Source organism: Solanum dulcamara, chromosome 4, assembly GCF_947179165.1.
Source record: "Solanum dulcamara chromosome 4, daSolDulc1.2, whole genome shotgun sequence".
Lineage (NCBI taxonomy): Eukaryota > Viridiplantae > Streptophyta > Magnoliopsida > Solanales > Solanaceae > Solanum > Solanum dulcamara.
Genome location: NC_077240.1, coordinates 25,833,909 through 25,849,881, shown reverse-complemented (window position 1 = coordinate 25,849,881; position 15,973 = coordinate 25,833,909). Strand labels below are relative to the sequence as shown.

The 15,973-nt window shown below is 37.0% G+C and overlaps 1 protein-coding gene across 1 annotated transcript; it reads left to right on the top strand.

Moving 5' to 3' along the window:
- Window positions 1-777: 777 nt before the first annotated feature.
- LOC129887117 (probable glutamyl endopeptidase, chloroplastic) lies at window positions 778-15,599 on the top strand. Its single transcript, XM_055962077.1, has 15 exons — window positions 778-1,180; window positions 2,499-2,718; window positions 3,010-3,120; window positions 4,584-4,629; window positions 4,825-4,934; window positions 5,034-5,537; window positions 6,186-6,314; window positions 7,055-7,354; window positions 7,429-7,887; window positions 8,004-8,069; window positions 13,447-13,507; window positions 13,592-13,741; window positions 13,865-14,002; window positions 14,227-14,531; window positions 15,315-15,599. Coding segments are annotated over exons 1-15 (2,922 nt in total). The 5' UTR covers window positions 778-858; the 3' UTR covers window positions 15,316-15,599.
- Window positions 15,600-15,973: the final 374 nt, after the last annotated feature.

Below are 15,973 nucleotides of genomic sequence, written 5' to 3'. Positions count from 1 at the left end.
GGTGATTAGACAGGACATGGCGCAGTTACAGCTTACGGAGGACATGACCTTAGATAGGAGGATGTGGAGGACCCACATTAGGGTAGAAGGCTAGTTCATAGTCTCGTTATTCTTCTCTATTCATAGGTGTAGTAGTGCATTACGATCTCTTGCGCTTTGACTTCTGATTTCTGTTATTTCTGTTATTATTTATTACTTTCTATGCTTTGATTACTCAATTTTACCGGTGACGCTTTCATTATTTATTTAATCGTTATTTGTTATTAGTATTTATTTATTTGTATTTATTTGTTATCTATTCGTTATTTGTTTGTTGTTTTTCTCATAAAGCTTTTAATTTTCTATTCTTATCTAACATTTTTTATGCATTTATTCTTTTACTGAGCCGAGGGTCTCCAGGAAACAGCCGTCCTACCTTGGTAGGAGTAAGGTCTGCGTACATTCTACCCTCCCCAAACCCCATGTTGTGGGATTTCACTGGGTTGTTGTTGTTGTTGTAGTAAATATTGAATTATTTTTTATTTATTAGTATGTTTACTTATTTATTCGATAATGGATAATGGATGATGGCTAATGGCTATTGGCTAATTTTTTTTTTCACAATATAAAGGAATCTACAAATGATAGTGGCTAATGGGCTAACTTTTTTTTTTGTCACAATATAAAGGAATCTTGACTAACATTCACAACATAGTTCTCAAAGAATTCGAATTTCAATGTTTTTTTTTTCTCTTGTGTGTTTTCCACTCCCACTAAAAAATAAATATCTTGACAAAACAAGCATGAGATGCCTTGTCGAGTAAAAAAGGAAAAAACATAACTTTGGAATCTGTCAAATGGATTGATTGAATAATTGAAATGTATGAAGCGTTCGCCATGAGCCTTCCCAAAGTCTATCATCGTTTCTCTTTACTCTCTCTACACTCTACTCCTCCCTTTCTTCCCAAAACCCTCTTCTTCTCATCCTCTTCTCTCCCTCTCCCCGTCAAACGCCGTCACTCACCACCTTTATTTTCTAGAAGATACATCGCCGATAAGCAATTCAAGGCCAAATCCACCATGGCTTCCTCTAGATTTCACCATCTTGTCCCCGTCAACGCCCTTACTGCTGAGGACGGCGGCAATGACACTGGCTCTAATGGCGCTGCTGATGCTACTGCTTCTGTTGCTTATGATGACGGTACTTTGGAACAATTCTTCCTCCTCCTTTTTTTCCATTAGTGCTGCTAACTACTTAGGACTTAGCTAGTTATCCGTGCAGAGAAAAGTGTGTGATTTAGTGAACTATCACTTTGTCTTGATAGATAAATTTTGTAGGACTGGAATGAAATGGATCCTGAATAATCTGTTAGTAAATGATGGATTCCGTTCTTCCAATGATAGAACAGGGCTAAGTCCTTAACTTGATGGAATTAGGAGGAGCTTTGATGAATAAAAGAAGAATTCGTAAAATTCTCATAGGTGATCCCAAGGAATCCTGTTTTAGTCAGATAAAGTAAGAGAACTGCTGCTGTACTGCTATTTAGTTGATATATTGGGGTTAAGCTAGTTGTTCTCTTTTAAATAGAAATTCATAAAAAAAAATTAGTGAAGAGAACTAGAGAAGTGGGGGATTTAGAGTTTGTCTAGTTTGGTTTAAAAACCAGTTCTTTTTATTGGAATGGAAGGGACCTGATTTGAGCGGAATCAATGGAGGGGAATTTGTGTAACCGATTCAAACTGGTTTGGATTGCGGCATTGTTGATTGATTGATTTATATTAACCATTTAATTCTTGAAGAATTTTATGGGATTTGGGTCTGATGCTCTTTGGTTTTCATTCATGCAAGTTGTTAGCATATAAAAATTCTTTGAATGTGCTACTGAAGAAATGATTTCCTTACATCCTTAAATGAGAAACACAAAGAAAAGGAGAATCTTTTCCAAAGTACACGTGCACTGTATTCCAGATCTTAGGCCAAGGCAACTCGCATTTAAACAAACTCCTGAGTATGAAAGGATGCACTTTTTGTTCCTCATGTTTGAGGCAATTTAACTTCCTATTGAAGTAACATAGCTAATGCCTCCTTCAGTGGATTTATAAGCTGGAAAGCTTTGGATCTTAGATGAAAATTATCCCTCACTGTTTTAGTGCTTGTAGATAATAATAAAGTTATTCACTTTTCTCCATGCCCATCCGTAAAGCCTCTTCCTTTGCCTCATGTATTTTCTTCCCCCGTCACTGCACAGGCTTTATGTTAACATAGGATGTTTACCTTCCATAAATAAAACCGGATAGGCTAATTAAGTTCTTTTTTTTGGGTGGGGTGGGGTGTGTGATAATGTGTAAATAAAATAAGTTGATTTATTTTCCCATTTTTTTTCATTGTCCTTGTTTCCATGTTTACATACTCTAACATGTTTACATACTCTTTAACTCTTTTTTTCCTTCTTAGAATAGAATTAACATAATTTACAAATGGTGATTAAATCTTCTTGTTTTTTCATAAACTTTACCAGATATAGAATCAGCATCAGTCACGGGATATCGTCTTCCTCCCCTTGAGATTAGAGATATTGTTGACGCTCCACCACTTCCAGCACTATCATTCTCTCCATTGAGGGATAAAATACTATTTCTTAAGCGGAGATCCTTGCCACCTTTGTCAGATTTAGCCAGACCCGAGGAGAAGCTTGCTGGAATTCGCATCGACGGAAAATGTAATAGCAGGAGTCGCATGTGAGTAATGATGAAGCTTCTCATGATCTTTCCTTCAAGCACTCAAGTGCTGGAGACGCTATGTTAGGTTATTTTATTCCCTCTGGCTGTATAATTGGTGTCTCTTATGTTCTTTACATAGATTAAGCACTCCTTGCTGGTATAGTTCTTCTTCCTTCTTTTTTTTAAAAAAAATCTCAGAAAGAAATGTTTTCTTGTTTTAAAAAATAGTAATATTGATGCCTTGATGGTGATAGCACTTCAATCTTCAGTGAGCAGCACCCATACAGGATCTTATGATGTTTTTCTCAGGTCTTTCTATACTGGTATAGCGATCCATCAGTTAATGGAAGATGGTAGCCTAGGACCGGAAAAAGAGATCCAGGATCTCCCCGAAGGTGCTAAAATTAATTTTGTGACATGGTAATCTCCTTCAACATACTTTTGTATGTGTGCTTTTAGTTACTGTGTGATGGCTTTATTTTCATAATAGGCTTACCAGTTAATATGCACTGCATATAATACTCATTTGATCCCATTATTTTTGGTACCTTTTTTTGTGGGAGTCCATACTGAAAAGAGTGACCCTTTTCATTGAATTGCAAAGAAAGCTACACTCAGTAAAACAAATTTTACACATAATAACACTTTCTAGTAGTATTATTTTAAATTTGATGTGACATTTTTATACTTCTCCGAATATTATTTAACATCTCTAACGACTTAGACGATACTATCAAGTAGTTACACTAGATTTTCCAATTTGTGACAGTGACAAACTTACACAAATGAACAACTCCATGCATATATGACTGGCACAATTTAAAGATGTAAAATATTCTCTCTGATGATAAGGTAGGGTTAATCTAATTTTTTCTAAAAATTTAATGTTGGATAATAATATTAACTAATATTTCTCTATATTACTTTTATCTTTTATGCAATATGTTCCCACAAGCTAACCTACTTCACCATATTTGTCAAGTCAAATATGGCGAAAATACACTGGAAGTCAAAAAGGTATCTTTAACAGGTAGAGATAACAATCTAATTCAGTCTTCTAAGTTCTAATCTTCATGGAGATAGTAACCAGCTAGTTTTGTACTTTGGAAAATTCACCTCGTCCCAAATGGAAGGCAGATTTTCCTTAAGCGGGCAAGATTGTGATGAGTTCCAAGTGGTTTAAACTTTCAACCATTAACTGTTGCTACTTCGTTATTGAAATGAATTATCATTTATGAGAGGAGATAATCTGATAGGCTGAGCATCACATTTGCCGCTTGGTGAACCAGTAGATGGCTTGGATCTGCCAAAAGCATTTGAGTGACTTGCAATAAGTAAAACTATAAAAGCTTTTCATTTATAGTTCAGCATTTCCTATCTGAGGGAGGGATATTCTAGAAGTAAGAACCCTCCACCTCTAATGATAAGGTTGGGTTTCGAGTCACTAAGATAGCAAAGTTGGAAAGGACCATTGTTAGGCTCCTAGGTAAAGGGGGTTTGGATGGTGGAGTTTACCATATCTGAAAGAAAAAGCTAAGTCTTTTCTGTCAGTTATCTTACTGATAAAACCTGCATATCACTTTAATTACAAGAAGAAAATAGAAACTTTACCTAATGCGAAATGCAATGTGAAACTAGAGTAGAAAATGAGAAGTCATGGTTTACATGTCCGTGAAGGTTCATTGTGATGAGTGTTCTTTCTTAAGGCAACTTTATAAGTTTCTTCATCATCTCTTCTTTATCTTTTTCTCAAATGGAAAAAAATTTCTTCATCAAATTTTCTTTTATATAGATGTCTTCTTCATATAGAGACCTAATTTACCTGTATATTTGAATCAATTATTATGGTTCCTCTTAATCTGATTGTTTATTTGTTTATGAAGGTCAAATAATGGTCAGCATTTAGCCTTCAGTGTCCGCCTTGATGAGGTATTTTGATATATATGCAAAGCATGTCTCTGTGTATGTCTATAAAACTTGTATGTTGATGTTATGGAAAACTCAACCGTAGATTTTCCTTCAGCTATTTCACTTTGTATAATTCTGACATTTTTATGCCTAAGTTCACATAAGGTCCCTGTCCTTTGTCATAAGGTAGATTTGATGTTTTAATTTTTGTATCAGGATGATGGTAGCAGCAGCAAACTGAGAGTATGGGTTGCTAATGTGGATACTGGGAAAGCCAGACCTCTTTTCGAGTCACCAGATGTATATGTAAATGCTGTTTTTGATAAGTATGTCATTCTTCATTCTGTCTGTCATTAAGAGTAAAGTTTGCTGATTCCAAGCTACTATCCACCCTGTACTGACAACTCTGTTTCTGTTATTATCAGCTTTGTTTGGGTGAATGACTCAACTCTTTTGGTATGTACCATCCCATTATCTCGTGGCGATCCACCAAGGAAACCTTTGGTTCCCTCTGGTCCCAAGATTCAATCTAATGAGCAGAAGAATGTTATTCAAGCTAGAACCTATCAGGATCTGCTCAAAGATGAATATGATGAAGATCTGTTTGAGTATTATGCTACTACACAGCTGATTTTGGCTTCTTTAGATGGGGAAATGAAGCCCTTTGGTCCACCAGCTATATACACTTCAATGGACCCCTCCCCAGACCAAACATACATTTTGATCTCCTCAACTCACAAGCCGTTTTCATTTGTTGTACCATGTGGAAGGTTTCCCAAAAAGGTTGAAGTGTGGAAAGCCAATGGAGAATTTGTGAGAGAACTTTGTGATTTGCCCCTTGCCGAAGATATTCCTATTGCATTCAATAGTGTGAGGAAAGGGATGCGATCAATCAATTGGAGAGCAGATAAACCATCGACTCTCTATTGGTATGCACACAAGAACCTATTCTAGTAATTTTTCTTATGAACGAGAAATCCACCTTGAGCCAACCGTTTGGACCAACCACAACCTTTGAAACTCGGGGATTTTGGACTCGCTCCTCTACTTAAATACCGGACTTAGTTCGCTTGGCCCAGGGCTTGAACTTGTGATCTAAAACACAAGTCCCCCAACCTTTTCCAATTGAACTAACCCCTGAGGGCACTGGTTAACAAACCCTGCCTCGTTTCCCTGGTTTTGGGTGGGGTGGGGTCGAATAATAGTTTTATGACTTATCCAGATTTTGTAACTGATATTTGAGTTTATATTATGGGCTTATGATTCCTCAGATCAGAAAAACACAAAAGAAGTTTATATATATATATATATGAAAAAAAGCATAAAAGAAATATTGAATGATTACAGATCTATAAAGAGGGGAGAAGAAAGGTAGGTGTTCTCTCATGTGAATGACTTGTTTCTGTTATCCACTAATATCTGGATGCTAGACCTAATGTAGTACTTATTGCCCTTTAGAAGTGACAATTTATGATAGTTGCACATTGATTTGTGGAATTGTCAGTATCATCACTTGTTTAATGCTTTATTGTCAGTATTGTCACTAATTTGATGCGCTTCTCCTGAAACTGTTTCAGGGTTGAGACACAAGATGGTGGTGATGCTAAAGTTGAAGTTTCTCCACGTGACATAATTTATACACAATCTCCTGCACCACATGAAAACGAACAACCTAAAATTTTACATAAACTGGACCTTCGCTATGGGTATGTACAAAATTGTACCTGCTGTGTTTTGTACAATTGTTGCTCAACAAATGTTATTTGTACATGTGGAATTCATATGTGTGTTGAAACAACTTTCTTTTTTCATTTTTCTTGATACATGCTTGAAGATGATTAATATTTTATGGTTGGAAGATATTACTTGTGGTATATTGGATTGCAAATTATACTTTGTATAAGAGTACGGAAATAGTTGATGGTTCAGTTTTTTATGTCCCGATGCCAATTGTTTATCCAGTATTTGGCCAACTACAGGTGAATTGATTGTAATGCTACTCAGAAGCAGTTGAATTTCAATTCATTGTGGTGGATGGATGCAATAAGCCAATAACATAATTTGAAGTCCTTAGAACATACCATTTAAGAAACATAATTCAAAGTCCTCAAGCGAACTTTTACTTAGTAAAAAAAACATATTTGACTTGAGTTGCCATGTTTAAAAAGAATTGATAACTTTTCCTTTTTCATTTTGCGAATAAATGGATATAAACTTCATTTAGTGATACTTGAAAGCACAAAGTACTTGTTATATAGGGATGTATGAGAATAGATGCTTTTGATAGTATTGCTATCAATGACTGCCTTTATAAGAAGCAGTTGTGAGTTATTCTCTATGTTTGACAAGGAGGTTCACTTGTCAAGTAAACAACTGAAATTATGAGCCAAGATTATTGTCCAATTAATTATGCTGTTCTTATATTGGGATCTTCTTACTCGTACAGAGGGATTTCCTGGTGTGATGATACACTTGCATTAGTTTATGAATCGTGGTACAAAACAAGGAAGGTGAGGACATGGGTTATATCTCCCGGATCAGAGGATGTAAATCCACGGATATTATTTGATCGATCATCAGAAGATGTCTATTCTGATCCTGGTTCTCCCATGTCGCGGAGAACTCCTGCTGGAACATATGTTATTGCGAAGGTGAAGAAGGAAGATGAGGAGGATGCTTATTTATTGTTAAATGGAAGTGGCGCTACCCCAGAAGGGAACATTCCGTTTCTCGATTTGTTTGACATGTAGGTCTAGTGGTGTATGCTTGTTTCCATATTTTTCATTTGCCAAAAAAATGACCTGACATGAATTATCTCAGTAATACAGGCAGTAAGGAACGAATATGGCAGAGTGACAAGGAAAAATATTTTGAGACTGTTGTTGCTTTGATGTCTGATCAGAAGGAAGGGGAGTTGTCAATAAATAAGTTGAAGATACTCATTTCTAAAGAATCCAAAACTGAAAACACTCAGTACTACCTTCTGAGCTGGCCAGAGAAAAGAGCATGTCAGATTACAAACTTCCCTCATCCATACCCACAGTTGGAATCGTTGCAAAAAGAAATGATCAGGTATCAGAGGAAGGATGGAGTTCAACTTACTGCGACCCTATATCTTCCACCAAGTTATGATCCCTCAAGAGATGGACCGCTTCCGTGCCTTGTATGGTCATACCCTGGAGAATTTAAGAGTAAAGAGGCAGCTAGCCAAGTTCGAGGTTCCCCTAATGAGTTTGCTGGAATTGGGCCAACATCCCCCCTCCTGTGGTTAGCTAGGAGGTGTGTCTCTGTTCTCTTTATTATCCATAATAATTTTGTTCATTATATCTGTTATTTTGCTAGTGTAGTCATATTCTTTTTCGGGGATCTGCTTGATTTGGAACCATAAATTTCAGGTTTGCGGTCTTGTCAGGGCCGACAATTCCAATCATTGGAGAGGGTGATGAAGAGGCCAATGACAGGTAAACTTGTGCACTAATAATTTAAGGATGTGACTTCTCTTTATCAGTTTGAGTAGCAGTATGACTACTTGACTAAATCTGTTTAATAATCATTGGCCTACTTGTGGGAAAACTATGCTGTCTTCTTTTTTTTTTTTTGATAAAGAAAACTATGCTGTCTTCTTGATACAAATACATAAACAAATAAGACCAATCTCAAGCTAGTTGGGGTAAGCTGCATGAATCCTCTCTATCAGTTTTGCTCCAATTTGGCTGTCTCATTTCATTATTTCTATATTCAATAATTTAGTTCTCTAACCTTAGAAGTCTTTTATGCTTTCTATTGACATATCAACCCCGCATCCCCCGGAAAAACAACAACAACAAGGAGTCTAATAGACTCCTGGCATTGATGAAGCATACCCACAAAGCTAAGCTTTAAGAGCAGAAGTGTAGCAAAGGTGAAGGAAAAGGTTTAAATCCAATTTATTTGAGGACTTAAAGAGTGTGTACACCTCGTTTATGATAAGGGTGCTTCACAGTCGAGTAGAAGCAAGCGTAGAACACCTCTAAAGAAATATGTGGCATATTTTTTTTTGGTATGTGAAATATGTTATTTCTATTTGAATCAAACTCAAAGAAATATTGCAAATGAAAAGAAGGAAGCACATAAGCCACATTTGCTAGGGAAAATGCCTACACATCCTTTTTATTTTATTTTAATTATGACAGAGCTTTGGAGTAACTGATAAAGTTGTTGCCATGTGACCAGGAGGTCACAGGTTCAAGCCTTGAAAACAGCCTCTGGCAGAAATGCAAGGTAAGACTGCGTACAATAGACCTTTGTGGTCGGGCCCTTCCCCGGACCCTGCGCATAACGGTAGCTTAGTGCTCCGGGCTGCCCTTTTTTTTAATTATGGCAGAGTTTGGGTCAGCCTCGACCAATTTACTGGGTAGCCTGCTAAAAGTCTACAAGCGCATGTGTCGAGCATGCCCAACATGGACTGAGAAGTTAGGTTCACAATAATTGTTTTAACAGGGTTTGAACTTGGGATCTCCTGAGTGTTACTCTTGTGCCTCAACGTCAATTAATTATGCACTTCTGATTGTTATTCCTATGCCTTAACTACTTACCTATTTGCCCACGGGGACTTTATCATGGGATTTTTTCTTGTTGATTTAAGAGAAATTGAGATGAACATGGCTTGGTTATTCCCTCAATCTATTGGGGTTTAATTAGCTGGGTTTACATGTCCTAGAAAGTAAAGGACAAATGAATACTTATTTTCAATAGGAGTAAATTAAGCTACCTACTCTATTTACATATATTCTAGAATATTCATAAGTACTCTTAACACTCCCCCTCAAGTTAGTGCATACAAATTATATATACCAAGCTTGCTACATGTATAACTTGTTCCGGGATAGGCTGGGAACTTGGTGAATATGTCTGCAAGTTGATCATTTGACAACACGAACCTTGTGACAATGTCTCTTGACAGTTTCTTCTCCGACAAATGACGATCAATCTCTACGTGTTTGGTTCTCTTGTGAAACACCAGATTCGATGCAATATGAAGTGTAATTTCATTATTGCACACAAGTTCCATTTCTTTAATCTCTCCAAATTTCAACTCCTGCATTCGTTGCTTGATCCATATGACTTTGCATGTCGCCACTTCCATAGCCCGATATTCTGCTTCTACACTAGATCAAGCAACCACGTTTTGTTTCTTACTTTCCTAAGACACCAAATTTCCCCCAACTAGAACACAATATCTAGAAGTGGATCGCCCGTCAGAGGGTGACCCTGCCTAGTCTACTTCTAAATATCCAACAATTTTCTCATGTCCTCGGTCTTTGTAAAGTAGTCCTTTCCTTGGAGCAAAAACTGACTTACAATACTAACGAGAAGGCAAGGACAGGTTGAGTCACAATAAGATAATTCAACTTTCTTACTCGCCTTCTATATCTTCCAGGATCACTAAGAGGCTCCTCTGACTTGGTAGGAGCTTAACATTTGCATTGGAGAATCAATAGACCTATAATCTGTCATTCATGTCCCAAGAATATCAAGTGCATACTTTCTCTGTGAAATGGCAATTCCTAATTTGGATTGAGCAACCTCAATGCCAAAGAAGTACCTCAATCAACCAAAGGTGATGTTTCAATTTGGTAATTCCCTCATCATCATTGCATGTGATGACTATGTCATCAACGTAAACCACCAAGTATATGCACAAACCTAGAGCGGAGTAACGATTAAACACTGAATGATCAACTTCACTTTGTACCATGCCAAACTCTTGAATAACCATGCTCGACGAGACTGCTTCAATCCATTAAGTGCTCATCGTAATTTGCACACCATGTTATTAGACTCCCTTGAGCAACAAAACTAGGTGGTTGCTCCATATATACCTCATCTTCTAAAGCCCATGAAGAAAGTCAGTTTTAGTATCCATTATCCAACTAGTAGAGAGGCCAATGTCGTCCAATGGCCATATATAAAAAGAGATGGACTGGAGCAATCTTAGCCATAGAAGAGAAGGTATCATAATAGTCAAGACCAAATAATTTGTGTATAACCCTTGGCTACTATTAGAGCCTTTAGGAGATCAATCTGTCCATCAGGGACAACCTTCACCATATATACCAAACTGTAGAGTTACTTAGAGGTAGAGGAACAAGCTCTTTAAGTACCACTAGAGTGTAAGACAGACATCACGTAATCATAGCTTGTTGCCAACCTGGATGAGAAAGAGTTTAAAATAGTCTATCATTAGGAATAAACACATATGATAGTGGTGATACAAAGAAAAAATGGGTTGGTGACAAATGATGATAGCTCAAACAAGTAGATAAGATAAAGGGTTATGAGTAGAGCCAATACCTTTTCAAGTGGCAATGAAAAAACTCTGTGTAGACAAGTTTGCATCGGGTAAGGACTCTGGTGGAGGGCATGATTTGTCTAGACCGCACGAGGAGCGTGAATGACGATGATAAGTGGTGGAGGTGCAACTGAGGAAGATGGAGCTGTAGAAGGTGAAGTGGAATGTTAGACTATTGCAGAACTCCAAATGATGGAACCAGTAGAACCTTAGAGATGCCTAAATGTTTAGCAGAAGAGGATGTATAGTGGTGATGACCTTTAAAGAAAGTAACATCAATGGACATAAGGTATCGTTGAAGGTCAGGTTGGAAGTATCGATATCCCTTCTAAGAAAATACTCAAACCCTATGAGGAACTAACTCTACTAGGACTCAAATATCAAAATGAACTAAATGAAAAAGACTCTACATGATTATTAAGATTTAAGCTACGTGGAAAAGTAGTTCAGGTGTGCTTCCATACAACTCATAGTCTAACTTAGACAATTTTGACAAGCTAGGTATCATCTTTTGAAGTTTAGATAAACTAGGGTGTCCCAATCGTCTATGGATTAAATTTGGAGAGTCGAAGACCAAACAAGCAGTAGTAAAGCTAGGTAAATAGAGATAATAAAGTCCATCTGGCTCATGCCCTTTGCCAATTGTCCTTCCCGTACTGAGTTCTTGTTTGACAAAGAAGTCACTAAAGAATGAGATAAACAATTTAAAGCCTTATCCAAACTACTGATTGTCAGAAGGCTATTGGGACTACTAGTGACAGAAAAACATTATTCAGAGTCAAATAAGGTAAAGGATTGACTTGACCAAATCAGTTGCCATGATATGAGAATCATTAGCTAACATAACAGTGGGAAGAGACGAAGGATAATAAATAATATCAGGAAATAAAGATTTTTACTAGAAATGCCGTCAGAAGCGTCTGAGTCCATGACCTAAGGACAAAATGTGGTGGACTATGAGATACAAGCAATAAGATTATCTGTCTGAGCAGCAGAAGCTATTGATGGAAATATGTGCTTATTTGCCTAATATTGAAGAAAGTCATTGTATTCTATCTCAGATAAAGAGAACAACTAATTGGTTGGATTACTAGTGGATTTTATCTGAGCAACATGAGCATTCTTTGGTTTATTGTGGAAGGATGAATTGTCTCGCCAGGGAGTGCTCGGGATCTGATGGAATCTGAATGGATGATCGAACAAGGAGGTGAGTCGATCTGGAAAAAAGAACTCGCCGGAAAGTGGCCAGAACAGTGCTCACGCGTAGGTGTGTGAGCAGATCTCAACAGAAAGTGCATTGGTCTGGTTGACGCATGGGAGGTCAGACGGCAGTGGAGCTGACTAGGGTTTGCTCGTGTTGGTTTGGTCGCAACACCTAGGGAAACGAAAAATCTCATTGGACAGCTAGAAAGGTTGCCTGAAACTTTTTCCGAGTTTGGAATTTTCTCTTCCAATGCCGTTAGCCTTAACCATACTTTGATACCATGTGAATCAGAGGAGAAATGAGAGGAACTCGGCTTGATTATTCCCTCAAGCTATTGGGGTTTAAATACCTATGGTTATGTCCTAAAAAAGAGAGAAAATCAATACCGAAGTACAATAGGAGTAAATTAAGTTACCTACTATATATACATATATTCTAGAATATTCACAAGGATTCTACTAGTTTATCTGGTAAAACTTACAGTACAATGAGCATCCATAAGTGAAATCATGCTCTCCTTGGTTCTTCCACTCTTTTTAATTGCTCTATTGGAAAATGATATGACTAGCTACTGTCTTTCATTTTAGATTTCCTTTCATTTGCCTTTTTTTCTCAGTTGCATCTTGATCAGTTAATCCTGTATTATGAGCCTGTTGGTGTTCTACTCTTTTTTATGAAATGAGTAACTGCTTAGTGCATGCTGAAAAATTGATCTTTATATTGTTTTTATGAGTCAGAGCCTGTGCTTTGTTTCTAGATGGTTAAGCCCATGCTAAGCTGATTTACTAAAAATTGGTCCCTCTAAAGTTGTTTGTTGGAGCGCATATTGGACTTCTCCATCAAAACCACGAATTCAATTCTTCTCAAAACACTTCACTTTGTGTGAGTATCGTGCTAGCCTCTGATACTCTAGGTGTATTTGTAATTTGTAGAGTTAATGATTGTGGAAGTAGTTTGAATGTAGAAACCTTTACTAAGTAATATGCTGAATACCATGCCATGTGTACCTATTCTACTGAAGTTTTCCTCCGTAAAATTTTTCCTGTTTGATTACTGACAAAGGTTGAAGCATTATTACACCCGTTTTTCTCTCTTTCTTGCTTTTCTTCGGGGTGGGGAAGGGAGGGTGTCGCGGGATGTTGAGTGGACTTGCTTCTCCACATGAGCTGTAGACTATTAATGTTCTGGAACTAATTTTAAGGATAAACCATGTCTCTGTCTTGTGCTGAAGTGTATTCTTTTGCTTTTCCATCTGCAACTTGGGAGACTTGGGTGTTCATTGAATAAATACTGGCTTAATTAGGTACATAGAACAACTTGTTGCAAGCGCTGAGGCTGCAGTGGAAGAAGTTATACGCCGTGGAGTAAGTTTTTTCTTCTTCTCGCTAAACATATGTTGCATGAAACTTAGAAATTACGGCTGAGTTTTCTGGTGCCTTGTTTTTAAGGTGGCTGATCCAAACAAAATTGCTGTTGGTGGTCATTCCTATGGAGCATTCATGACAGCAAACCTTCTTGCACATGCACCTCATCTTTTCTGTTGTGGAATTGCTCGTTCTGGTGCTTATAACAGAACACTAACACCTTTTGGCTTCCAGGTAGTCTTCCCTAGTCGTGTGTATGGCCAACCAATCTAAAGTCCTTATGAATTGGTGTTTCTCTCTGCATTCTAGGAGGATTTAGTTCATTACTTGCATTGCTAAGAACTTTTTTTTTTCTAGAACGAGGAGAGAACACTTTGGGAGGCGACCAGTACTTATGTTGAGATGAGCCCTTTTATGTCAGCCAATAAGATTAAGAAGCCTATCTTGCTCATCCATGGGGAGGAAGACAACAATCCAGGAACCTTGACTATGCAGGTAAACTGATGGTCCTCTTATTCTTCTTTCAGAATCCTGTTTCAAGATTGCCATATTTTCCTTGAATAGTGCCCGTCAACTAACATACGCTAGATAGTATCAGAGGTTCTTGGTTTACTCCGTACATTTTCTGGTTCTTCCAAGATTTATTTATTGAGTTTTCTAGTCTTGACTTCAAGAGTCTTGATCTTAAAACCATTTTTCTTTTTGCATAAAATATACAGTCAGATCGTTTCTTCAATGCACTGAAAGGTCATGGTGCACTTTGCCGCCTTGTAATTCTACCATATGAGAGTCATGGTTATGGAGCACGGGAGAGTATAATGCATGTACTCTGGGAGACTGATAGGTGGCTCCAAAAGCATTGTGTCTATTCTTCAGATGTCAAGGCAGATGTTATCGCGTGCAAGGAGAATGCAGACGGGACAGTAGATTCACAAAGCAAAACTGTTGGTGCTGCTGGAGGTGTTCAAGAGCTTGCCAATTTGGATGATGACAAATTTCACTCTATCAGAAGGTCTTTATTGTGGTAAATTCCTATTTCATGAAAATATCATCCTATGTTCTAAAATTTCTCATATCAAGAACTTTTTTTTCTGTCATGGAAATTTAGTCAAGTTGTTTGATTGTTTGCTTGAATAAAGTTTAACGTCCTGATTCCCCGCAGCTCATGTGGAGAATTTCTATTCAAAGTTACGCGCTTTGTGTTTCTTATTTTATTTATATTATCCACGCTAGTTAACACCAACTTCTTGAATTACTTTTCTCGGCACTTTATCACTCAGTAATGGCAGATTCACACATAGTTTTTGTCATTTCTCACCATCATGATAGTCCTCCTTTATCCTTGAACACCTTGAGAAGATCTATATTCTAATAGTTGAAAGTACAGAGATTGATGCAAGGTGTTGACTGGTTTGAAGGATAGGAAGGAAAGCATTAATTCCATTTGTTAATTTTTGTATATTTACATAGATATGTGTGCTTTCTTTTATGTAGAAATACACTTATCAATTTACTAATGTTCCTTTTTACTTTTCTTTCCATTGTTAGAAGCTTCCCAATAGACCCTCTCAAATACCTCTTTCCTTAACCCAAGTTGTCCTAATGCAAGTGTGTTGAATGACCAAAACACTTTCTAGTAACCTTCTTGATAACAAGATTACAGCATGAGTAACAGCTAAGCCTATCTACTACATCTTTATATTCTAGCAATGTACTATATATCGTTGGTGATCATTTTATTCACCTGAATTATACTTTTAATCTCTCTATTTTCTCATATTGCCCATATTTGTTTCTTGAACTGTAGATTTTGAGGGTGACAAGCTACCTGGAGATGAAGCCAGGAGTCCCCCGGTTAGGTCATATACAGCAATTCTATTGCAACAAATAAGAAACCTCATAAAGGAGTGCAGGTCACAGTATTTTCATAAAACATGGCGATTAAATCTACAAGTGTAAAGCTATTGTTCATCAACTAAAAGGGAAAGTTCGTATTGGATATGCTAAACATCTTTGTACTGTGTACAACGATTAGAAATTGTTGATGAAGTACTCAATGGATTGCTAGGTTATGATATTGTCTGACTTTTAATGTTTACTTATTTGGTTCTACTTTGACATTTACGTTGGGAGAGTCCCACAGTTGGCGCTAAAATTATAAAATTAGTTAACTTTCGTGGCACATATGGAAGTACGTAATAACTTTAGGGATCAAAAAGAAATAGTAAAAGTGTAAATATGAAGAGGTAGCAGAGGAAAATAGACGAATATAAAAATATTTGATTGAAATTGAACGATATTACAACAATATTAATGTAAAATATTATATCAAAATTAACTCTCGTATTTAATGTATAATTTTCACTGATCATTTATGACAAAAAATTCTCTACATACTAATAGTGTGAGTGGACAATCAACCGTCTTATTATGGTTGAAACTCGTATTTTTCTATCCCGTCTTATA